The following is a 24,229-nucleotide window of genomic DNA, read 5'->3' on the forward strand; positions in this document are numbered from 1 at the left end:
CCAAGACCAGAAGTAGTTCAATGTATCTGTTCAGGAACAGACCCTGAGTAATTACTGTGAGTGTGATGGTGATTGGATGAAAATTGAGGGATTTATACTGATTAATGATGTCATGGCGTTTTATCCAAGTTTGTCATGACGCCACCGTCTGGCCATGCAGCGTTGAGCAATGTCCAGGTGACAACATCTGGACATGTAGATGTGGTCAGCATGGAAATGACATCAAACGGGGCCATTTTGGTCAAGATAGGTTGTTTTATATGTAAGTTATGTCAGTTTCGTCTCTCATGGCGAGATATCAAAGTTTGAGGCCACGCCCCCGCCATGCCCTTTCTCCTTTGAGAAAGTTTTGCATAACTTTTGATCACACATGCCTCTGGAAGCTTCAGAGTGATTTTGAGGTAAATACGATATAATCTGTAGGAGGAGTTCGTTCAAATGCAATGGCAAGAAACAGGCCAAAATGACCCTGAAAATGACACGTTTTACAAAATGGCCGACTTCCTGTTGAAATTAGCAAAAAGGTGTAATGGACAGTTTTGTGCATCCTGGCATAGTAAATCAATGTGGTGAATTTCATGCATGTCGGTCCACGTAGGGGGCGAGGCTGGTTGATCAAAATATTGTAGGGGGCGCTATAGAGCCACTATGTCACTATTCCAGCATATGTCAATTTGGCTCAGTTCCACGTCTGAATACGATCCTTCCTGCCGAGTTTGGTGGAGATCGATGATACACCGGGTGAGTTACAAGTACTTCCTGTTTGATGGCGTCGGACCAAGATTCGCCATGGTTACGTTTGGCGAAGGAACTTGAGATTTTTATTGTAGTATCATGAAAGGGTTTGACCTGTTGTGAAGCACTTTCAAGTGTCTGGGGTTCATGCCTGAGGAGAAGGACCACGACAACTGCAAAAAAGCACTTCCTGTTGAAAGTGGGCGGGGCTTAGGGCTAGACCGGAAGTGGTCATATGGGTGTGTTCGGGACCGGACCATGACTAAGCCCTGTGAGTTTGATGGTGATTGGGTGAAAAATGAGGGAGTTATAGTGATTGATGATGTCATGGCGTCTTATCGAAGTTCGCCATGGCGCCACGGTCTCGCCTTGCAGTGTAGAGCAACAGTCTTCACCGGATATCATCCCCAACTTGTTTTCAGGTGTCTGATGCAGTTTGACCCCGGTTGTGTTCAAAACGTCAGAGAAGTGGGTCTTCGAGTAAAAAACATGACTTCCTGTCGCCAGGGGGCGTGGCCTATTCATAATCCAATAATGACCACGTAGATGTGTTGAGGATGGGACTAGTATCATACGTGGCCATTTTGGTTCAGAAATGTTGTTTTATGTGGGAGTTATATCAATTTCGTCTTTCATGGCGAGACATCAAACTTTGAGGCCACGCCCCCTGTACGCCGTTACTCCTTTGAGAAAGTTTTGCATAACTTTTGATCACACATGCCTTCTGAACATCCTCAGCCATTTTGGTGTCAATACGATAATATCTCTAGGAGGAGTTCGTTCAAATGCGAGGTCAGTAAAACGCCAAAATGGCGACTTTGACCCAAAATGGCCGACTTCCTGTTTTATTTAGACCTATACTATAATTTCTTTTTTTGTTCCCCCCACCATGTGGAACATGTGTACAAAGTTTCATGAAGATTGCTAACTTGCAATGGAGGGGCATCACAAATAGGTGGCGCTCTGGTTCAGTTTTGCCTGAACAGTCCCGAGCACCCCAAATTATTAAATTTTTCGCATTCCAATGGGGGGGTACGCAAAATTTGGTGAGTTTTGGAGCATGTTCAGGCCCCCAAAAATGCAATTCAATGTGCGAAATAAAAATAATAATAATAAGAATAAACGCTTGCATTACAATAGGCCTTCGCACCGCCTTCGGTGCTCGGGCCTAATTAAAGCTGCAAGCAGCGATGAAGGCCCTCGCACCTCTGGCGCCGCTCTGGCCTATTGCACCGCCCCCTCGGCCTGCAACCTCCCTCCCCAAGCAAGCTCGCTCTGGCTGGCAGTCGTACGCTCAGTCGTCCCCATGTTTCTGCCTCGTGTGGTCATTGTCTCTCTCTGACCATCATCTCATACATCAATGGGCCTAATAATGACATCAGAAGTGGTCATGACCTTGTTCTGACCAATAGTGTGAAACAAATCCAAACACAATCATGCTTTTAAGATCTGCAGATATCAACATGGCCAGTAGGTGGAGCTATAGTGTTTGATCTTGTACTAACATGTTGAGGTTCGGACTTTAATGACAACTGCCAAGTATCACGTCATTGGGTCAACCGAGTCCAGAGTTATAGCCACTTCCTGTTTGATGGCGAGGGACAGAAACCTCACAGGCAGCCATTTTATTCATGATGGTGTAAGCAGTTTGTTATATTGTGAGTCATGTGTTCATCAAGGATAATATTGATGAGTTTGAGTAGGTGTGTAGGGTTTTCAATGGGATAAAAGGGGTACTTCCTGTTTCCAGGGGGCGGGGCTATGGCGTTGAAAACATCAGGACATGAAGAGGCTTTTTGGTTTGTACTGGCATGTTATATAAATATGCCACATTTCATGAATGTCAGTCAAAGCAGTGGTTGGAGCTGATAGAATAAATAATTATAGGGGGCGCTATAGAGCCACATAACCAGCATATGTCTATTTAAATCAGTTCCAGGCCTGACCACTGTCCTTCCTGCCGAGTTTGGTGGAGATGGGAAGTACTATGGGTCAGTTGCAAATACTTCCTGTTTCATGGCGATGAACGCCATTCGCCATGGTTTTGCTTGAGGAAGGAACTTGAGGATTGTTTTCGGTAGTATCACGAAAGAGTTTGACCTGATCTGAAGCACTTTTGAGTGTGTGGAGTTCATTCCTGAGGAGAGGGACCCCAGTGTCTGAAAAAGACACTTCCTGTTGAAAGTGGGCGGGGCTTAGACCAAGACCAGAAGTAGTTCAATGTATCTGTTCAGGAACAGACCCTGAGTAATTACTGTGAGTGTGATGGTGATTGGATGAAAATTGAGGGATTTATACTGATTAATGATGTCATGGCGTTTTATCCAAGTTTGTCATGACGCCACCGTCTGGCCATGCAGCGTTGAGCAATGTCCAGGTGACAACATCTGGACATGTAGATGTGGTCAGCATGGAAATGACATCAAACGGGGCCATTTTGGTCAAGATAGGTTGTTTTATATGTAAGTTATGTCAGTTTCGTCTCTCATGGCGAGATATCAAAGTTTGAGGCCACGCCCCCGCCATGCCCTTTCTCCTTTGAGAAAGTTTTGCATAACTTTTGATCACACATGCCTCTGGAAGCTTCAGAGTGATTTTGAGGTAAATACGATATAATCTGTAGGAGGAGTTCGTTCAAATGCAATGGCAAGAAACAGGCCAAAATGACCCTGAAAATGACACGTTTTACAAAATGGCCGACTTCCTGTTGAAATTAGCAAAAAGGTGTAATGGACAGTTTTGTGCATCCTGGCATAGTAAATCAATGTGGTGAATTTCATGCATGTCGGTCCACGTAGGGGGCGAGGCTGGTTGATCAAAATATTGTAGGGGGCGCTATAGAGCCACTATGTCACTATTCCAGCATATGTCAATTTGGCTCAGTTCCACACGTGACTGCGATCCTTCCTGGCAAGTTTGGTGGAGATCGATGATACACCGGGTGAGTTACAAGTACTTCCTGTTTGATGGCGTCGGACCAAGATTCGCCATGGTTACGTTTGGCGAAGGAACTTGAGATTTTTATTGTAGTATCATGAAAGGGTTTGACCTGTTGTGAAGCACTTTCAAGTGTCTGGGGTTCATGCCTGAGGAGAAGGACCACGACAACTGCAAAAAAGCACTTCCTGTTGAAAGTGGGCGGGGCTTAGGGCTAGACCGGAAGTGGTCATATGGGTGTGTTCGGGACCGGACCATGACTAAGCCCTGTGAGTTTGATGGTGATTGGGTGAAAAATGAGGGAGTTATAGTGATTGATGATGTCATGGCGTCTTATCGAAGTTCGCCATGGCGCCACGGTCTTGCTTTGCAGCGTAGAGCAACAGTCTTCACCGGATATCATCCCCAACTTGTTTTCAGGTGTCTGATGCAGTTTGACCCCGGTTGTGTTCAAAACGTCAGAGAAGTGGGTCTTCGAGTAAAAAACATGACTTCCTGTTGCCAGGGGGCGTGGCCTATTCATAATCCCATAATGACCACATAGATGTGTTGAGGATGGGACTAGTATCATACGAGGCCATTTTGGGTCAGAAAAGTTGTTTTATGTGGGAGTTATATCAATTTCGTCTTTCATGGCGAGACATCAAACTTTGAGGCCACGCCCCCTGTACGCCGTTACTCCTTTGAGAGAGTTTTGCATAACTTTTGATCACACATGGCTTCTGAACATCCTCAGCCATTTTGGTGTCAATACGATAATATCTCTAGGAGGAGTTCGTTCAAATGCGAGGTCAGTAAAACGCCAAAATGGCGACTTTGACCCAAAATGGCCGCCTTCCTGTTTTTTTTAGAGCAGTTCTCCAAGAGGATTTTTTGTTCGCCTGAGCATTTAGAACATGTGTAGTGAGTTTCATAAAGATTGATGACGTGCAGTGGCGGGGCACCATAAATAGGTGGCGCTCTTGTTCAATTTTGCCCGAACAGTCCCGAGCACCCCAAAATATGAAATTTTTCACATTCCTTTGGGAGGGTACGCAAAATTTGGTGAGTTTTGGGGTATGTTGAGACCCCCAAAAATGCAATTCATTTGACGGGAGAATAATAAGAATAATAATAAACGCTTGCATTTCAATAGGCCTTCGCACCGCCTTCGGTGCTCGGGCCTAATTAAAGCTGCAAGCAGCGATGAAGGCCCTCGCACCTCTGGCGCCGCTCTGGCCTATTGCACCGCCCCCGTCAGCCTGGCAACCTCCCTCCCCAAGCAAGCTCGCTCTGGCTGGCAGCCGTACGCTCAGTCGTCCCCATGTTTCTGCCTCGTGTGGTCATTGTCTCTCTCTGACCATCATCTCATACATCAATGGGCCTAATAATGACATCAGAAGTGGTCATGACCTTGTTCTGACCAATAGTGTGAAACAAATCCAAACAAAATCATGCTTTTAAGATCTGCAGATATCAACATGGCCAGTAGGTGGAGCTATAGTGTTTGATCTTGTACTAACATGTTGAGGTTCGGACTTTAATGACAACTGCCAAGTATCACGTCATTGGGTCAACCGAGTCCAGAGTTATAGCCACTTCCTGTTTGATGGCGAGGGACAGAAACCTCACAGGCAGCCATTTTATTCATGATGGTGTAAGCAGTTTGTTATATTGTGAGTCATGTGTTCATCAAGGATAATATTGATGAGTTTGAGTAGGTGTGTAGGGTTTTCAATGGGATAAAAGGGGTACTTCCTGTTTCCAGGGGGCGGGGCTATGGCGTTGAAAACATCAGGACATGAAGAGGCTTTTTGGTTTGTACTGGCATGTTATATAAATATGCCACATTTCATGAATGTCAGTCAAAGCAGTGGTTGGAGCTGATAGAATAAATAATTATAGGGGGCGCTATAGAGCCACATAACCAGCATATGTCTATTTAAATCAGTTCCAGGCCTGACCACTGTCCTTCCTGCCGAGTTTGGTGGAGATCGGGAGTACTATGGGTCAGTTGCAAATACTTCCTGTTTCATGGCGATGAACGCCATTCGCCATGGTTTTGCTTGAGGAAGGAACTTGAGGATTGTTTTCGGTAGTATCACGAAAGAGTTTGACCTGATCTGAAGCACTTTTGAGTGTGTGGAGTTCATTCCTGAGGAGAGGGACCCCAGTGTCTGAAAAAGACACTTCCTGTTGAAAGTGGGCGGGGCTTAGACCAAGACCAGAAGTAGTTCAATGTATCTGTTCAGGAACAGACCCTGAGTAATTACTGTGAGTGTGATGGTGATTGGATGAAAATTGAGGGATTTATACTGATTAATGATGTCATGGCGTTTTATCCAAGTTTGTCATGACGCCACCGTCTGGCCATGCAGCGTTGAGCAATGTCCAGGTGACAACATCTGGACATGTAGATGTGGTCAGCATGGAAATGACATCAAACGGGGCCATTTTGGTCAAGATAGGTTGTTTTATATGTAAGTTATGTCAGTTTCGTCTCTCATGGCGAGATATCAAAGTTTGAGGCCACGCCCCCGCCATGCCCTTTCTCCTTTGAGAAAGTTTTGCATAACTTTTGATCACACATGCCTCTGGAAGCTTCAGAGTGATTTTGAGGTAAATACGATAAAGTCTGTAGGAGGAGTTCGTTCAAATGCAATGGCAAGAAACAGGCCAAAATGACCCTGAAAATGACACGTTTTACAAAATGGCCGACTTCCTGTTGAAATTAGCCTATAGGTGTAATGGACAGTTTTGTGCATCCTGGCATAGTAAATCAATGTGGTGAATTTCATGCATGTCGGTCCACGTAGGGGGCGGGCTGGTTGATCAAAATATTGTAGGGGGCGCTATAGAGCCACTATGTCACTATTCCAGCATATGTCAATTTGGCTCAGTTCCACGTCTGAATACGATCCTTCCTGCCGAGTTTGGTGGAGATCGATGGTACACCGGGTGAGTTACAAGTACTTCCTGTTTGATGGCGTCGGACCAAGATTCGCCATGGTTACGTTTGGCGAAGGAACTTGAGATTTTTATTGTAGTATCATGAAAGGGTTTGACCTGTTGTGAAGCACTTTCAAGTGTCTGGGGTTCATGCCTGAGGAGAAGGACCACGACAACTGCAAAAAAGCACTTCCTGTTGAAAGTGGGCGGGGCTTAGGGCTAGACCGGAAGTGGTCATATGGGTGTGTTCGGGACCGGACCATGACTAAGCCCTGTGAGTTTGATGGTGATTGGGTGAAAAATGAGGGAGTTATAGTGATTGATGATGTCATGGCGTCTTATCGAAGTTCGCCATGGCGCCACGGTCTTGCTTTGCAGTGTAGAGCAACAGTCTTCACCGGATATCATCCCCAACTTGTTTTCAGGTGTCTGATGCAGTTTGACCCCGGTTGTGTTCAAAACGTCAGAGAAGTGGGTCTTCGAGTAAAAAACATGACTTCCTGTTGCCAGGGGGCGTGGCCTATTCATAATCCAATAATGACCACGTAGATGTGTTGAGGATGGGACTAGTATCATACGAGGCCATTTTGGGTCAGAAAAGTTGTTTTATGTGGGAGTTATATCAATTTCGTCTTTCATGGCGAGACATCAAACTTTGAGGCCACGCCCCCTGTACGCCCTTACTCCTTTGAGAGAGTTTTGCATAACTTTTGATCACACATGCCTTCTGAACATCCTGAGCCATTTTGGTGTCAATACGATAATATCTCTAGGAGGAGTTCGTTCAAATGCGAGGTCAGTAAAACGCCAAAATGGCGACTTTGACCCAAAATGGCCGACTTCCTGTTTTATTTAGACCTATACTATAATTTCTTTTTTTGTTCCCCCACCATGTGGAACATGTGTACAAAGTTTCATGAAGATTGCTAACTTGCAATGGAGGGGCATCACAAATAGGTGGCGCTCTGGTTCAGTTTTGCCTGAACAGTCCCGAGCACCCCAAATTATTAAATTTTTCACATTCCTTTGGGGGGGTACGCAAAATTTGGTGAGTTTTGGGGTATGTTGAGACCCCCAAAAATGCAATTCATTTGACGGAAGAAAAAGAATAAGAATAAGAATAATTAAAGCTGCAAGCAGCGATGAAGGCCCTCGCACCTCTGGCGCCGCTCGGGCCTATTGCACCGCCCTACCAGCCGGCAGCCTCCCTCCCCAAGCAAATTGGCTCTGGCCGGCAGCCGTACATCTCATTCGTCCCCCTTTTTTCTGCCTTGGGTGGTCATTGTCTCCCTCTGACCATCATCTCATACATCAATGGGCCCAATAATGACATCAGATGTGTTCGTGACCATGTTCTGACCAATATTGTGAAATAAATATAAAGAAAAGCATGGTTTTAATATCCGCAGATATCAACATGGCCAGTAGGTGGCGCTATATTGTTTGATCATGTACTAACATGTTGAGTTTGGGACTTTAATGACAACTGCCAACAATCACCTCCTTTGGTCAACCGAGTCCAGAGTTATAGCCACTTCCTGTTTGATGGCGAGGAACTGAAACCTCCCAGGCATCCATTTAAATCATTATGGTGGAAGGAGATTGTGATATTTTCAATGATGAGGTCTCAAAGAACGATGTTGATGAGTTTGATGGTGTTTTTTAGGTTTTCAATGGTAAAACATGGGCTACTTCCTGTTTCCAGGGGGCGGGGCTATGGCGTTGACAACATCTGGACATGTAGATGTGGTCAGCATGGAAATGACATCGTACGTGGCCATTTTGGTCAAGATAGGTTGTTTTTTATGTAAGTTATATCAGTTTCGTCTCTCATGGCGAGATATCAAAGTTTGAGGCCACGCCCCCGCCATGCCCTTTCTCCTTTGAGAAAGTTTTGCATAACTTTTGATCACACATGCCTCTGGAAGCTTCAGAGTGATTTTGAGGTAAATACGATAAAATCTGTAGGAGGAGTTCGTTCAAATGCAATGGCAAGAAACAGGCCAAAATGACCCTGAAAATGACACGTTTTACAAAATGGCCGACTTCCTGTTGAAATTAGCCTATAGGTCTAATGGACAGTTTTGTGCATCCTGGCATAGTAAATCAATGTGGTGAATTTCATGCATGTCGGTCCACGTAGGGGGCGGGGCTGGTTCATCAAAATATTGTAGGGGGCGCTATAGAGCCACTATGTCACTATTCCAGCATATGTCAATTTGGCTCAGTTCCACGTCTGAATACGATCCTTCCTGCCGAGTTTGGTGGAGATCGATGGTACACAGGGTGAGTTACAAGTACTTCCTGTTTGGTGGCGTCGGACCAATATTCGCCATGGTTACGTTTGGCGAAGGAACTTGAGATTTTTATTGTGGTATCATGAAAGGGTTTGACCTGTTGTGAAGCACTTTCAAGTGTCTGGGGTTCATGCCTGAGGAGAAGGACCACGACAACTGCAAAGTAGCACTTCCTGTTGAAAGTGGGCGGGGCTTAGGGCTAGACCGGAAGTGGTCATATGGGTCTGTTCGGGACCGGACCATGACTAAGCCCTGTGAGTTTGATGGTGATTGGGTGAAAAATGAGGGAGTTATAGTGATTGATGATGTCATGGCGTCTTATCGAAGTTCGCCATGGCGCCACGGTCTTGCTTTGCAGTGTAGAGCAACAGTCTTCACCGGATATCATCCCCAACTTGTTTTCAGGTGTCTGATGCAGTTTGACCCCGGTTGTGTTCAAAACGTCAGAGAAGTGGGTCTTCGAGTAAAAAACATGACTTCCTGTTGCCAGGGGGCGTGGCCTATTCATAATCCAATAATGACCACATAGATGTGTTGAGGATGGGACTAGTATCATACGAGGCCATTTTGGGTCAGAAAAGTTGTTTTATGTGGGAGTTATATCAATTTCGTCTTTCATGGCGAGACATCAAACTTTGAGGCCACGCCCCCTGTACGCCGTTACTCCTTTGAGAGAGTTTTGCATAACTTTTGATCACACATGCCTTCTGAACATCCTCAGCCATTTTGGTGTCAATACGATAATATCTCTAGGAGGAGTTCGTTCAAATGCGAGGTCAGTAAAACGCCAAAATGGCGACTTTGACCCAAAATGGCCGCCTTCCTGTTTTTTTTAGAGCAGTTCTCCAAGAGGATTTTTTGTTCGCCTGAGCATTTAGAACATGTGTAGTGAGTTTCATAAAGATTGATGACGTGCAGTGGCGGGGCACCATAAATAGGTGGCGCTCTTGTTCAATTTTGCCCGAACAGTCCCGAGCACCCCAAAATATGAAATTTTTCACATTCCTTTGGGGGGGTACGCAAAATTTGGTGAGTTTTGGGGTATGTTGAGACCCCCAAAAATGCAATTCATTTGACGGGAGAATAATAAGAATAATTAAAGCTGCAAGCAGCGATGAAGGCCCTCGCACCTCTGGCGCCGCTGCGGCCTATTGCACCGCCGCATGAGTGGTAACGTCCCTGCCCCAACATGCCTGCTCTCGCTTGCAGCCGTATGCACACTCGTCCCCAGGTTTTATGCCTTGAGTGGACATTGTCGCCCACTGGGGATCAACTGGTACATCTCTGGGCCCAAAAATGCATCAGAAGTGTTCTTGACCATGTACTGAACAGTTGTGTGAAATAAATACAAACAACAGCATGGTTTTAATATCCGCAGATATGGACATGGCCAGTAGGTGGCGCTATAGCGTTTGATCATGTACTAACATGTTGAGGTTGGGACTTTAATGACAACTGCCAAATATCAGGTACTTTGGTCAAGTGAGTCCAGAGTTATAGTCACTTCCTGTTTGATGGCGAGGGACAGAAACCTCACAGGCAGCCATTTTAATCATGATGGTGTAAGGAGATTGTGATATTTTCAATCATGAGGTCTCCAAGGATGATATTGATGAGTTAGATAGTTCAATAATGATATCAGAGGCCTTCGTGACAGAGATATATACACATAGATGCCTCAGTGGCACATCAAGGCAGCCACCATCTTGGGCTGGGTTTCTGACAAGCATTCAGACCTGGTCAGAGCAGTGGGAATGTCTGTGAAACCAAAATGCCAGATTTTAGTGCTGCATACAGATGTTTCTGTGAAAGAAACGAGACCAAGAAACAAGAGATGACATTTAACAAGGTATTCGTGGTTTTATATTATTTAACTTATGAACTTGTTGAATTTGGTGTATGTCTTAAGTCAACAGCAATTGAACTGGCTTATGTCAGGACAATAAAATCAGAAATGTGTTTTAGTAAGTTGATGATTACCGTAAGATGACTTAAGTGGTGTCTGGCAATCAGGCATTTCATATTGTGCTAATTAGGTCATGTTAATTCCACATTATCTATTAAATCAGTTTCATGGCGCTAACATTAACTTTAACTGCTGAACTGTAGTTACAGAAGAACTGAGAACAGACAACGTTCAGATGGATTTGTTTTGTATGTTTCCAGAAGATAAATGGAGGAGGCAGCATGGGTAGCAGCACTCAGAAGGAGAGACTTTGTATCGAATGACTGTTCAGCCGCCTGCAGCCGTCACTTTAACCCAGAGGACTTTGACAGGACTAAATGATTATAAAATACACTATTATAAACAGTACCTTCTGAATGAACCCTTAAGTACCTACTCTTACCAATTTGTGTGGTTTTGACTTCTTCTCTTTCCCTTATGTTTTATTTATATTTCATATAATTCATAATGAAAGCACAAATATGACTCCATATATGAGCATCACTATTATTATTTCTTTGAGTTTTGGACAAAAAAAATCTGTATGCGTGTGGGTGTGTGTATCTTAGTGTGTGTAAGTGTATGATATAAATAAAACAAATGAATCTGTTGTATTATAAATATGTTTGACATTTATAATAAACCAAACCGATTAAAAATGGTATGGAAATCCAGCATGTTTTTTGTTGATAGACCTCTGTTTCAGTTGACTAATGCAGTAAGTATACGCAGCTTCGTCCAGCCCAAGATGGTGGGCAGTTGATGCATTATTCCTATGGACTGCAACGTCAGAGATGGCATCTACATGTATTTATTTATGCCTTCGTGACCTTTAGCTTCCAGACATCTGCAATCTCTGAGTGCCCATCACAAGGGGAGCAACACAACTTCCATTAATTATCACTTTTAACAGGCAAGACATGATAGTGTGTGGTTTTCTCCACATGCTTTAAATTTATGTTAAATATGAACTGTATTGGCAGAGATTTCAGTTTAATATTAAATAGATTTGTCATTGTTCTTTTATTGTGTATGTTGTATAAAGTGAGTATTGAGCCTGCAGTGAGGTGAGTGCAACCATTCATTTGTCTGTTAATTATTATTAGTTTTTTTTTCATCTGTCCTGCATTTATTTCAGTGTGCAGACATGAGGAAAATATTATATACTGATTTTTCTGAATGTTTATTATTATGTTGTATGATATGTTTTGGTTCTGTGCTTATGGTTGAATTTCTTTGATTTATCTTTATCTACTGAAGGAATGTCATGTTACTCTATGTGTATTTATATGTTGTGTATTTTATATAGTGTCAATTATGTAATAATTCATTCACTCTTGTCCATGTGTTTATTTTCAATGGTTCATTGTTGATCTTTATTGCTAATTATTAGTTTGATGGTTTATATGATTTGTTTTTTTCTTTGTTATGTTCCCTAATTTATTTCTTTATTTTGTTTTTCCATTAGTTAAATAAATTCAGACATGAAGGGTTTAAAATGGTTCTCATCAGATGTAATTATGTGTTTTGTTTTGTTTTTAATTATTTGTTTTTTTGTCTGACAGTCATCGGTGTTGGACAAGCAGTTTTGTCATCTGATTTCCTGTAACGTTACCAAGCATCATTTTAGACCAATAAAAAGAGGTTGTTTTCTGTCCGTGCATGCTGATTGGCTGAAGCAAATTTCAAACTTGCACTTATAAGCAGCCATCGCCAGTTACTCGTCCGGTTTGTCTCTATCTGTGACTGCGTAAGCATACTCAGAGAAAGGCAAGCCACCCTTTGCTTTCAAAAGCTTTCAAAGAGAGTTTTTGCTGTTGAGGATATTTGGTGGATTATCAGACTGCAGCTGCCTTCCCAGCGATACAAGGTAAGGTTTATTTTTCAGTAAATACGCAGGTATGAAAGTGTAATTTTCGTTTGAGTGTTGGCACGCTCGTTTTGCATCATTTGAATTTGGCTAACTGTGAACGTATGCTAAGCTTATTTAAACACAGAATGGTAGTAATGCTTTTGTTTGTAACGGATTGCTGTTAACTTCGGCTGTTAAAATGATCCAGTTCGTGTGTTTTTCACGTGGCTGCGGACTTTGCTTCAACCGCTGTGTGCTTCGTGTGGAGCTCCATGTTGTCCTGCTGTGGAGTTTGTTGCAGGCCTAGATATTACCATGGCATTATTATATATCGTCAGAAAGGTCTTTTTCTTAGCTTTCAGAAAATGTTTGAATGGAAGTCATAGCCTAAATATTTAAGGCGTTAGGGTTGTTTGAAAGCGTTTTTTTCTTCTTTTTTTTTCTTTCTGAGGTTTTCTGGTGTGAGTACTGTTACATTTGTGCTGCATGTTCAGAGCATGAATATTTAAGGAAGCACTGTGGTTTTAATCTGTGTGATTTCTTTTTTTGCTGAGGTTTTCTGGTTTGTGGCCTGTTTCATGAGCTGTGCATGACTACTGTTACATTTGTGCTGCAGTTATGTTCAGAGCATGAATATTTAAGGGAGCACTGTGGTTTTAATGTGTGTGATTTCTTCATCCTTTTTTTTTTTTTTTTTTTTTTTTGCTGGGTTTTTTTTTTTTTTGGCATGTTTTATGAGCTTGAGTGTTGTATTAAATTTCTGATCCAGTTATGGTGGCCATACTGTGAATATTGAAGGATTCATTGTGGTTTGAATATGTATTTTTTTTTTTGTTTGTGTTACATTTATCTATCTATGGTATCTATCTATCTGTCTGTCTCTTTCTCTCACTCTGTCTCTTTATCTATCTCTTTTTCAAGCCTGTCTGTCTCTCTTTGTCTCTGTCTGTCTTTATCTGACTCTGTCTCTCTCTTGTCTGTTTGTCTCTGTGTCCTTATCTCTTGCTTTCTCACTGTATGTTTTTCTCTCTTTTTTCCCAGTTTGTATTCTAGTTTAATGTAACACTGAAATGTTTAGCTTTTTCTTTGAAAGTTAGTGTCATTCATTGTCCTTGGCTTTATTTATATATGTAATTTAAATGGAGATGAATTGAATCTTGACAGAGAATATGCCTAGGAGTTGACATTAACCATTCTGCTTTCTCAGAAATGTGATGAAAGAATGATTTCCAGGCTTCTTTGCATCCTGGTTGCCTATCTTTTTGTCCTCTTCGGCTTACATTGTCATTCCCCCTTACTTATATATATTCCCCTCTTTTTAGTGATCTGAAATAATACTTTTACACCTTTTTATGACTTTTTGGTTTCAGAGAATTCTTAACCAAGAATTTCAGAAGAATGAACGACTTTGTTACTGTTCAATAATCAAATCACAAATTGTAAATACTTTAATGTTTTTCTGTCTTTGTAGATGCCGCGTGGGAAGTCGTACCTACGTTCTGAAGCCGCTAAGAAGCGCAATGTTGACCAACTCACGCTCCGAGTTGGTCATGCACAGCCTTCCGCTCCATTTTGTGGACGTATGTATTTATTTATTTCTTGATTTCTTTTTCTTTTTTTTTTAATTGTTTGTGTTTAATATGTTTGATTCTGCTTTTTTATGGTGATGATAATATATATATAAAATATACATTATCACAAAATTACACGAAATATATCAAATGTTTAATGTATAATATGATGATAAATTAAATAAAATATACTGACATAAAATAACAATAATGATTATATGAAGTACTAATAATGATAATCAAATTTTTTATTAATGTATAATTCTAATTGCATAAAATATATGCTAAATATAAAATGACCTAAGTTTTAAAAACCATTTAAAAAATTCTGAAGATCTTATTAGTTTTCATTATTTATTTTTTACGGTTTTTAAATTTCATAAATGTCTTTGTATACTTAGCATATATTTCATATGCCATTATAATTGATTATTAATAATAGTAATAATAAGCTTTACGGTATATATTAACTTTACTGAAGGTTTTTTTTTCTCTCAACAGAGCGTGGCACAGGCTTGCGCCACAAAGTCCGTAGATGGCCAGTGAGTGTCTATACTGGGCGTAGTAACAAGCTGGTCATCCCTGAGGGAACTCCAGACAAGAAGGTATAATAAATCACACATGTAGTACAGAGAATACCTTCTGATTTTTATCTTGAGAAGCTATTCATTTAGCTTTTGTGTGCTGCTGTTTCTTTTGTCATTTCTAGTTCGTTTTGCTTGTTGGAGACTCCCATCTTCGCGCTGTTGCTGATGGGATAGTCAAAATGCCAGGAGAAAAGCTGTCTTTTGGCATTATGGCGACTCCCGGTGCCGACGCTAATCAGCTGCGTACAGAGGTTTCACATGCGGTGATTCCCCTGGTCCCAGACGCAGTCTGTATTATGGCCCCCAGCAACAACCTTACGGCCAGCCGAACCGTTGATGAAGCGGGACAGGCTTTTAGCCAATATTTGAGGACAGCGTGCGAACGCTGGCCGAAGGTATGATACATCTATTTTAGGGTGGTGACATTTTTAACGCTGACTTTGCAGTTACTGAAGAATTATTTCTTCTTTCTAAAGGTCTTTGTGATGGATTTTGTCCCGCGACTTACGGTCTCAGGGGAATACCAAGAACTCATGCGGCAGGAGTTCCACCGTCAGTCAGTACGTCTGGGTAAGTTCAGGATAAAATGTGGACTTGATAGTAATTATGTGTTCATGGGTTTTTTAAATGAAGTGTGTATGATTGTATTTCAATTGTATTGTTTGTAATAATGAAATTGATACATGTACTCCTTATTTTTCTAATATATGATGTTAATGTCGTTTAGGTGTCAAGTATTGGCACATGGCTGACCATTTCCCCCTGGGACGTCGGGAGTTGTGGTGCCCTGATGGTGTAAGTGCAAACTATTGCCCTGATGGAACACATCTAAAAATACTAACATGTCATGTTTGACAGAATGTGTAACTTGCATAAATTTCATTTTCACATTTTTTTTGTAGATCCACCTTAGTGATAACGTTGGGATGCCAATCCTTGTGCAGTTGCTGTGGGGTGCCGCCTACCAGCAACTGGAGACACCAGCACCTGTGCCACCGGTGCAACGCCAGGTGTCTCCTAAGCCATCTGTGCCAAGGATTGCTCCCAGAGTGGTTGTGAAGGGGGAGGTACCAGCTACACGTCCACCCCCTTCCGAGTGGACGCTGGTGGAATCGGGCAGGAAGGTAATAGGCTGAATATTCATCACGGATTTAGATCATTTATGGTTAAAGATGAGTATTTGATTAATCTGTATTCCTCATTATGTGACATTACAGAGGAACCATTCGGGAGAAGCTGGGCCTGCCCCTGCTTCACCCAAGAGGAGGGTGGTTCCCCGTCAGGTTTGTTTTTATCTTTTTAGATTAAACAGTTACATGATAATAGTTTAGTTTGTGTGACTGTATTTATTTATTTTCTGTTAGAAAAGTGTTACACAGAAATTGCCTGAAACTATGTTTGTGCTTTTATTTTGCAGGCGGATGGCACTCCGGTGGCCTTAAGGGAGTGTTTCATCCCACTCAATCCTGTCCGGTTCTCTACATCTATTCTGGCTGCCGTGGATAAGTCTTTTCCATCGGCTCTTGGCGACTTTCCTACAGGCAACCCGGTAATTGTTTTGGAGATTCTTTTATTTGTGTCATAGTAAAATAGCTTTCTTTCTACCACCTTTTTATCTTAATGATATTGCAGATAATTTCTCAAGGAGATATTGTACAGATACTTATACCTTTGTTATTTATTTTATTTATTTATTTATTTTTTTAGCCCTTGCCTGAGGAACCTCGTCGCAGGTCTGCTGTCATTAAGCAGAAGCGGGTTAGGCAGCAGGTGTGTAATGTTTCTAATGCATATTTTTTGTGGTATAATACATGTAGCAGCAGGCATGCCAAAGTGTCATTATTAATGGGGGTTTTCATGTTTATATTTTTAGCGGACACCTCCAACAGACGCAGCGGTGGAAAAGGTAGCGCAAATTTGTCAATCATTTCTGAATTTTCATTGCATTTTGTTTATGATGAACATAGTCTGTTTTTGTCAAGTTAGTTTCACTGAACATGAACTAAAAAAGCATCAATATCATTTCACTCTAAAAATGAAAGGAATGGAAATCTATATTTTTTTTCTTTTGTCTTTGTGTATAGTTTAATGTGGGAATTTATGTTTTTGTTTAAATGTAGGTTGAGGCCACACCAAGCCTGGTGTCTGCCTGTGACGTGCCAGGGCCCAGCTGTTCCGAGGCGGTTCCGATGGGTGTCCAGGTGCCAGCGGGTGGTGGCTTGCAGCGCACACAAGAAGCCACCACAGGTAGGAGTTCCTCTAACCCTTGTTTGTGTTCTGCAGGTCCACCGGTTCCTCTTGTTTCAGGGACTACAGTTCAAACTCTTTATGATAACGCTAATGACGCACTCATTTCATGTAGTGTTGTAGCTGCAGCCAAACACATAGTATCTCCTGTTTGTACTTGGCGACCTTCAGATGTGGATCAGGTCACTGTAGAAGGGAAGAAGTTAGAAGCATTTATGGCTAGGGAAAGTCAGAAAAGAGGCAGAGAAAAGGAGCTATGCAAGTTGGTTGAGCAGCATAGTGTGTTAGGTAGGAGGTGGAAGGTTAAGACAGGTTGGGTAGTTCGTGGACATTTTGACGTGTCTGAAGATGAGGTACAAATGCAAGAGAAGCTACAGGAGTATTTGGTTCGGGACGGGATGTGTCTTCTGGATCTCCACGATGCTGTAAGTCTGGTTATCCAGCACAATGAGTATTTTGCGGTTGTAGATTCTGGGATACGCAATAATGAGGGTTTGGCAACAGGAACTGGAACCTCAGTTGTTGTGTTCAACACCTGCTTCAATGACCTGATGCTACACATCGGGAACCTGAAGAAGTCGTTGGATGCACGGTGGTATGGTGTTTCCAGAATTATTGTAGAGGAGAGTAATGTAGATTTAGAAAGTGATGTAGCATTTGCTGATGTCAGTTCTCCTGGTTATGTTAGATCACTCAGGGGAACCTTTCATCAGGGCGATTCTCGTTTTTTGTATGGTGGCCTTCAGTGTGCAGCAGTAAGCTTAGTAGCATTGGCTAAACATTCTGTAGACAGTGTCTTTACATGGCAGTCTGAAATTTTGGATAAGGTGGTAGTTTTAGGTGATGCGCTTTATAGTTATTTACGTGACAGTGATCTGATCAGTGGTGGACACGAACTGCTCTGTGTTTCAGATTTGCCCAAAAACAGAGTCATTGATGGGCAGAAGTTTGAGTTTCAGTATGGGGATTTTGTTGCAGGACAAGTGGGCGTGGTTCAGGGACAATTTATTGATGCAGGTGTGCACGCCACTCTCCGTGACGGATTGGAAAAGGTGTGCACAAAGTATGAAACCTGCTTTTTGACACTGAGTGGCAGTACTTCTGCCATCATCAGTCACGAGGGACAGTATGCAGTTGTGGATTCCCATGCACGCAGTGCAGATGGGATGGTTGATGAGACAGGGAATAGTGTAGTTGTTTATTTCAGTGGTCTTGATCAAGTGTACAACTACATACATAGGCTTTCTGATGCTCTCAAACAAACGTTGTTTGAGATCAGTGGAGTAAAGGTGATTAGTAAAGTCCCTCATAGTGAAAGTCAGCAGTTTTCTGTGGGTTTTGGAGATGATGTGCAGTTAGTGAGTGAGCTTAGTTCTAGTTTAGGTGAGTTTACTGACCAGGCAACGTTGAGTTTTGACAGCCATAGAGATAAGAAGCGGAAGATATCCTTGAGAAATTTGACATCAAAGAGGACAAAGTGGACTGATGCTGACCAAGTCGACTCTGATGTTGAATTTGTCAATGATATTCAGACTAGAAGCTTAGTGTTCAATCCAGTTTCTAAGGAGGTTTCAGAGGCTTTGTGTAAACAGCTTAATATAGAATCCGAGAAGGTTGATGCTGTACCTTCTGCTAGTGGTGTGTTAGGTGCACCTTGCCTTACTGAAAAAATAGTCGGGGATGGGAGTTGTTTTTTCCGCTCTATTAGTCAGGCCATTTCTGGAACTCAGAAAAATCATAGGAAAATTAGGCTAGCTGTTGTTAAGCATTTAGAAAGCAATCCTCTGACATATAAGAGCATTTTGAGAAGGGAGTATTCTTCAGTTTCTGAATACCTGAAAAAGTCAAAGATGCATCTTGTTGGTAGTTGGGCAACAGAGGTTGAAATTCAAGCAGCAGCAGATTGTTTAGGTGTAAACATTTTTACGTTCTTTAATGGTCAGTGGCTTCAGTATAGCTGTAGGGATCGTATGTTTTCAAATCAGGGGCTGTATGTTGCAAATACCAGTGGTAACCATTATGAGACAGTTGTCTGTGTACAACAACCTCAGACACACATGTGTTACGGTTACTGCAAAGTCAATGCAAGCTTTTCAGAAGGGTACAATTTGAGACGGCAGAATGGTGATAAGGCAAGTATTGATGCAGACAGTGTTAAAACTAGCATTTTACCTGAGTTACAAAGGATAGATAGGGTTACTGAAGAGAAGGCACATGTAAGTGTAAATATTTGTAGCTCCAAGGGTAAATATACATTTTCAAGGTATTTTAAAAGTAAATGGACATCAAATCAAAGATCAAAATATCACTGTCAGGTGCATTATAAGGAGACACTAAAATTTATTAGGAACAGAATGTATAAAGAAAATATGTTCCAAAGAGAAAAAAAGAAGGAAGAAAGTAAAAGAAAATATAAGGAAAATGTGTCTCATAAGGAGAAAATCAAAGAACAGAGCAAACATAAATATAAACATGATTTATCACATAAGGAGAAAATGAAAGAACAGAACCAACTAAAATATAGACACGATTTATTACATCAGGAGACAAAGAAAGAACAGAGCAAACTTAAGTATAAACATGATTTGTTATATCAGGACAAAATGAAAAAACAGAGCAAATTTAAGTATAAACATGATTTGTTACATCAGGAGAAAAAGAAAGAACAGAGCAAACTCAAGTATAAACATGATCTCTTAGATCAGGAGAAAAAGAAAGAACAGAGCAAACTCAAGTATAAACATGATCTCTGACATCAGGAGAAAAAGAAAGAACAGAGCAAACTCAAGTATAAACATGATCTCTTACATCAGGAGAAAAAGAAAGAACAGAGCAAACTTAAGTATAAACACGATCTCTTACATCAGGAGAAAAAGAAAGAAGAAAGTAGAAATAAATATCTTTTCAATGAAAAACACAAGAATGCTAAGAAAGCGATCGGTAAAATGAAATATCACTGTATTCCTGAGTATAAGAAAAAAGTAAAAGAATTGGTGAATCGGAAAAGGCATGAAATTAAAATCAAGTCGCAGGAGTTTGATTTTGTAATAGAGCAGTTTTTGGATAAAGTTAAAGAGGGGCCTGATTATGTTTGTGGTTGTTGTAATAGATTGCTTTTCAAACATCAAGTTTTGAAATGTAAATGGGATTATTATAAAAAGAGTAAAGTCTTAGCTGATATAGCAGAGAAATGCATCAGCGATGAGTATCTTCACAAATGTAAGGAAGACTGCATAGTGCCGTGTCCGTTGTTAGAAACGGCTCAGGGTATATTGTGGATATGTTATACTTGTCACTACAAAATTAGTAAAGGTCAGATGCCACCTGAATGTTCAGGAAATAACTTGCGTTCTCATTCCATTCCTGTTCAATTGGCCCGCTTGAATAGTTTGGAACAGCATTTAATAGCATTACATATACCATTTATGAAAATGCTTGCGTTACCTAAAGGTGGACAAAATGGCGTTCATGGGCCAGTTACGTGCGTACCAGCGTCAATCTCTGAAACGATCAATGTATTGCCGCGTTCAAATATGGAAGGATCTTTGTTGCCGGTAAAACTAAAACGTAAATTAACTTACAAGGGGCATTATGAGTATCAATTTGTTGACAGCATGCACATAATAGAGGCACTGCAAAACTTAAAACACAGCAATATTTATTACAAAGATGTTGATTTCAACGAAGATTGGATAAATGACTTTGTTAGAGAAGATATAGCAAGTTGTAATGTTGAAAGTAGTGATGCATGCAATGATGGAGAAGATGAGTTATTGCATGATAGGCAGCAACATTGCATGTTTCAGGATACCTGTCTCATGCCCGTCGATATTGGTCAGGAAGCGCTTGACCAATACTTTGATAAAATCCTAAATGTAGCGCCAGGAGAAGGGAACAATCCTGTGAAACTGCTGTAAGATCATTCAAATGAAGCAAAGTGCTTCCCAGTATTGTTTCCCTTAGGATCTAACACGTACCATGAAATCCGACCGCATCGTTTAACATTGAGTCGATATTTCAATAATAGACTTTTACATGCTGATGGCAGGTTTGCTCAAAATGTAGAATACATATTTTTTGCACAATACATGTCAGAATTGGAGCAAGTCGTGTCAAATGTATCGATTGCGTTGCGAAAAGGGCAGGGTTGTAGATCTCAGAAATTAGGTGACTTGTTAAAAAATGAGGACTCCTTAAAGAAGATGTTGGAGTTTGATGATGGGTACCGTTTTCTTAAACCCATCAGAGGAACACCAGCTTTCTGGCAATCGGCCCAGCGCGATCTTTTAGCTTGTGTTCGTCAACTTGGTGTACCTACGTGGTTTTGCTCTTTTTCATCAGCTGACATGCGGTGGACTAACCTTCTTAATAGTATTTTGAAAAGGGAAGGTAGGACACAGACAGTTGAGCAATTGGAGTGGGCAGATAGATGTGCGCTGTTGCTTAAAAATCCTGTCACAGCGGCACGTATGTTTGATTTTCGCTGGCATTGTTTCTTGAGGGAAGTTCTAATGTCCCCTTCGCATCCGATTGGTGAAATAACAGATTATTATTATCGTGTAGAGTTTCAGCAACGTGGTAGTCCACATATTCACGTTCTCTTTTGGATAAAAAATGCTCCAATTATCGATAAAAACACAGACAAAGAGGTAACTGCATTTATTGATAAATATGTAACGTGTGAATTGCCATCACAAGATGATCCGTTATTTGAAATTGTTACATCGGTGCAGCAGCATTCGAAGCGTCATTCAAAAACGTGTAAAAAGAAAAAAACCGTGTGTCGTTTCAATTTTCCCAGGCCAGCATCCTGCCGAACCTTTATTTGTCGAGGGAAAAATTATCAAGATGAGACAAAGATTTGCAAGTGTCACCTTGATAAAACAGATGAGTCATCACAATGTAAATGTGCAGAGAAGGAAAAAAATAAAAAGGACCAAATGACCATGGAGGTAGCTAGTCAAGTTTTAGCTGAAGTCAAGAAAGCAATTGCAGATGAAGAGACCAACTATGCTAACATAGAACAATTGTTTAAAAGTTTGCAAATAAGTCAACAAACATTTGAGGCTGCATATAATCGCTGTGGTCGCAATACACATGTCGTGCTGAAAAGGGAGCTTGATGAAGTCTGGATTAATCAATATAGCAAACCACTTCTGAAAGCTTGGAATGCTAATATTGATATCCAGTATTGCGTTGATGCCTACGCGTGTGTCGTCTACATCATCTCTTATATGTCGAAGAGTGAAAGGGAAATGGGGTTGTTGCTGGGAAATGCTCAGAGAGAAGCCTCTAAAGATGGTAATATTAGCGCTAAAGAGGCATTAAAAAGACTAGGTAGCGTTTATCTCCACAATAGGGATGTTAGTGCTCAGGAAGCGGTCTATAGGTTAACCAATATGCACTTAAAAGAATGTAGTAGGAAGGTAGTTTTCATACCAACAGGAGAAAACGTAGTTAAAATGTCTTTGCCTCTGAGTATTTTAAGAGAGAGGGTATCAGCACAGGATCTTACTATGCAAGATATGTGGATGATTAGTTTAGTTGACCAGTATAAGAATAGGCCCAGCCGTGAGCCGTTTAATGATATGTGTTTAGGCAAATTTGCATCGGAATATCGTATTTTAAGTAAAAACGAGAGAAGCTCGACAGCAGTGAAATTACAAAATAATTTTGGTTTTGTAACTAAGAGATGTCGTACACAACCAGCCATTATTCGCTATGCGTGGTTTTCAAAAACAAAAGATCCTGAAAAGTATTATCTTAGCATGATGCAGTTGTTTCTCCCTTATCGTTTAGACTGTGAACTAAAATCTTCAAACTGTAACACATTCGAGCAGTTTTATCAGAATGGCTTTATCACATTTAGTAATGGGTGTAGACATTCTGTGAAATCTGTTGTCGATGACAATAGAAGCGCGTTTGAAACCGAGGTAGATAACTTAGACCATATTCAAAATGAAATAGAAATCAGTGGAATTTTGGAAGATGCATGGTGCGGATTGTGTCCTGAGCAGGAATTGGAACGTCTTGAATGTTTGCAAGAATTGGAACAGATAGAGAAAACTGTAGATGAAGACGTAAACATTCCAGATTTGTCCGTGGCTAATGATCAGCTTGCGCGATTCCAGAAAAAAAATAACATTTTGAACAGAAGGGATGGCTTAGCGTTAATTAGGTCTTTAAATGATAAGCAGTTGTCCATTTTCTATCAGGTTAGGCAGTGGTGTCTAGATCAGATAAATGGCAAAAATCCTGAACCATTACATTTATTTATTACAGGAGGTGCCGGTACCGGAAAAAGTCACTTAATAAAAGCAATCCAATACGAATCGATGAGGCTTTTATCACCAGCATGTCGTCATCCTGATAGCATCTCCGTTTTGTTAACAGCTCCAACAGGTATCGCGGCATATAATTTGCAAGCATCTACAATCCACACAACGTTTAGCATAGGAAAGGATGTCCGTTTACCGTACACTCCTTTAGGCGAAGAAAAACTTAATTCTTTGCGCGTTTTATATAGTGATCTCCAGCTTTTAATAATTGATGAGATATCAATGGTAGATCACAACCTATTGTCTTATATCCATGGTAGATTAAGACAAATAAAACAAACTGGTGACTTTTCACCCTTTGGAAATGTCAGCATCGTGGCAGTGGGGGATTTTTTCCAGTTGCCTCCAGTAAAAGGAAAACCTTTGTACGTAGATGATGTACGTAATAACTTATGGGGTCCTTTATTTAAGGTTGCAGAATTGACCAATGTAGTTAGGCAGCAAGATGAAGTATTTGCGGGTTTATTAAACAGGATTCGAACACGTTCTAAAGTGGAAGCACTGTCAAAAAGCGACATTAACATACTAAAAAGCTGTGAAACTGGTGAGGTCAGCTCAGCCTTGCATATATTTGCCACAAATCAACAAGTAAATGAGCACAACATTAAACAACTAATGGAGACTTGCCCTGAATATGGTGCTGTCCACGCCCAAGATTTTGTAAATGATAAAAAAACGGGTAACTTAAAATTGTTAGATGGCCATCATGCTAAAGCCCCAAATACATGTTTGGCTGAGGTTTTAAATATTGGTGAAGGCGCGCGTGTTATGTTATGTAAAAATGTAGATGTT

The 24,229-nt window shown here is 41.1% G+C and overlaps 3 protein-coding genes across 3 annotated transcripts in view; 2 read left to right on the top strand and 1 right to left on the bottom strand.

The window, feature by feature from the left end:
* LOC121635284 (zinc finger protein 665-like) overlaps positions 1-24,229 on the bottom strand; it is a 645,425-nt gene that overhangs the window by 422,777 nt on the left and 198,419 nt on the right. The gene's annotated exons all lie outside the window — the stretch shown is intronic.
* Positions 12,119-17,222, top strand: LOC121635918. The gene is made up of 11 exons (XM_041979335.1): positions 12,119-12,712; positions 14,166-14,274; positions 14,767-14,870; positions 14,975-15,247; positions 15,329-15,422; positions 15,580-15,647; positions 15,755-15,976; positions 16,070-16,135; positions 16,270-16,401; positions 16,973-17,099; positions 17,215-17,222. The coding sequence occupies exons 2-11, from the start codon at positions 14,166-14,168 to the stop codon at positions 17,220-17,222; spliced, it is 1,203 nt and encodes a 400-aa protein (XP_041835269.1). The 5' UTR covers positions 12,119-12,712.
* Positions 17,459-24,229, top strand: part of LOC121635920 — a 51,223-nt gene continuing 44,452 nt past the window's right edge. Inside the window, exons 1-2 of the mRNA XM_041979336.1 lie at positions 17,459-17,726; positions 18,012-18,116. Of these exons, the coding sequence (XP_041835270.1) occupies positions 17,459-17,726; positions 18,012-18,116 (373 nt within the window). The remainder of the gene's footprint in view (positions 17,727-18,011; positions 18,117-24,229) is intronic.

This window comes from Melanotaenia boesemani, chromosome 24, assembly GCF_017639745.1.
Source record: "Melanotaenia boesemani isolate fMelBoe1 chromosome 24, fMelBoe1.pri, whole genome shotgun sequence".
Classification (NCBI taxonomy): domain Eukaryota; kingdom Metazoa; phylum Chordata; class Actinopteri; order Atheriniformes; family Melanotaeniidae; genus Melanotaenia; species Melanotaenia boesemani.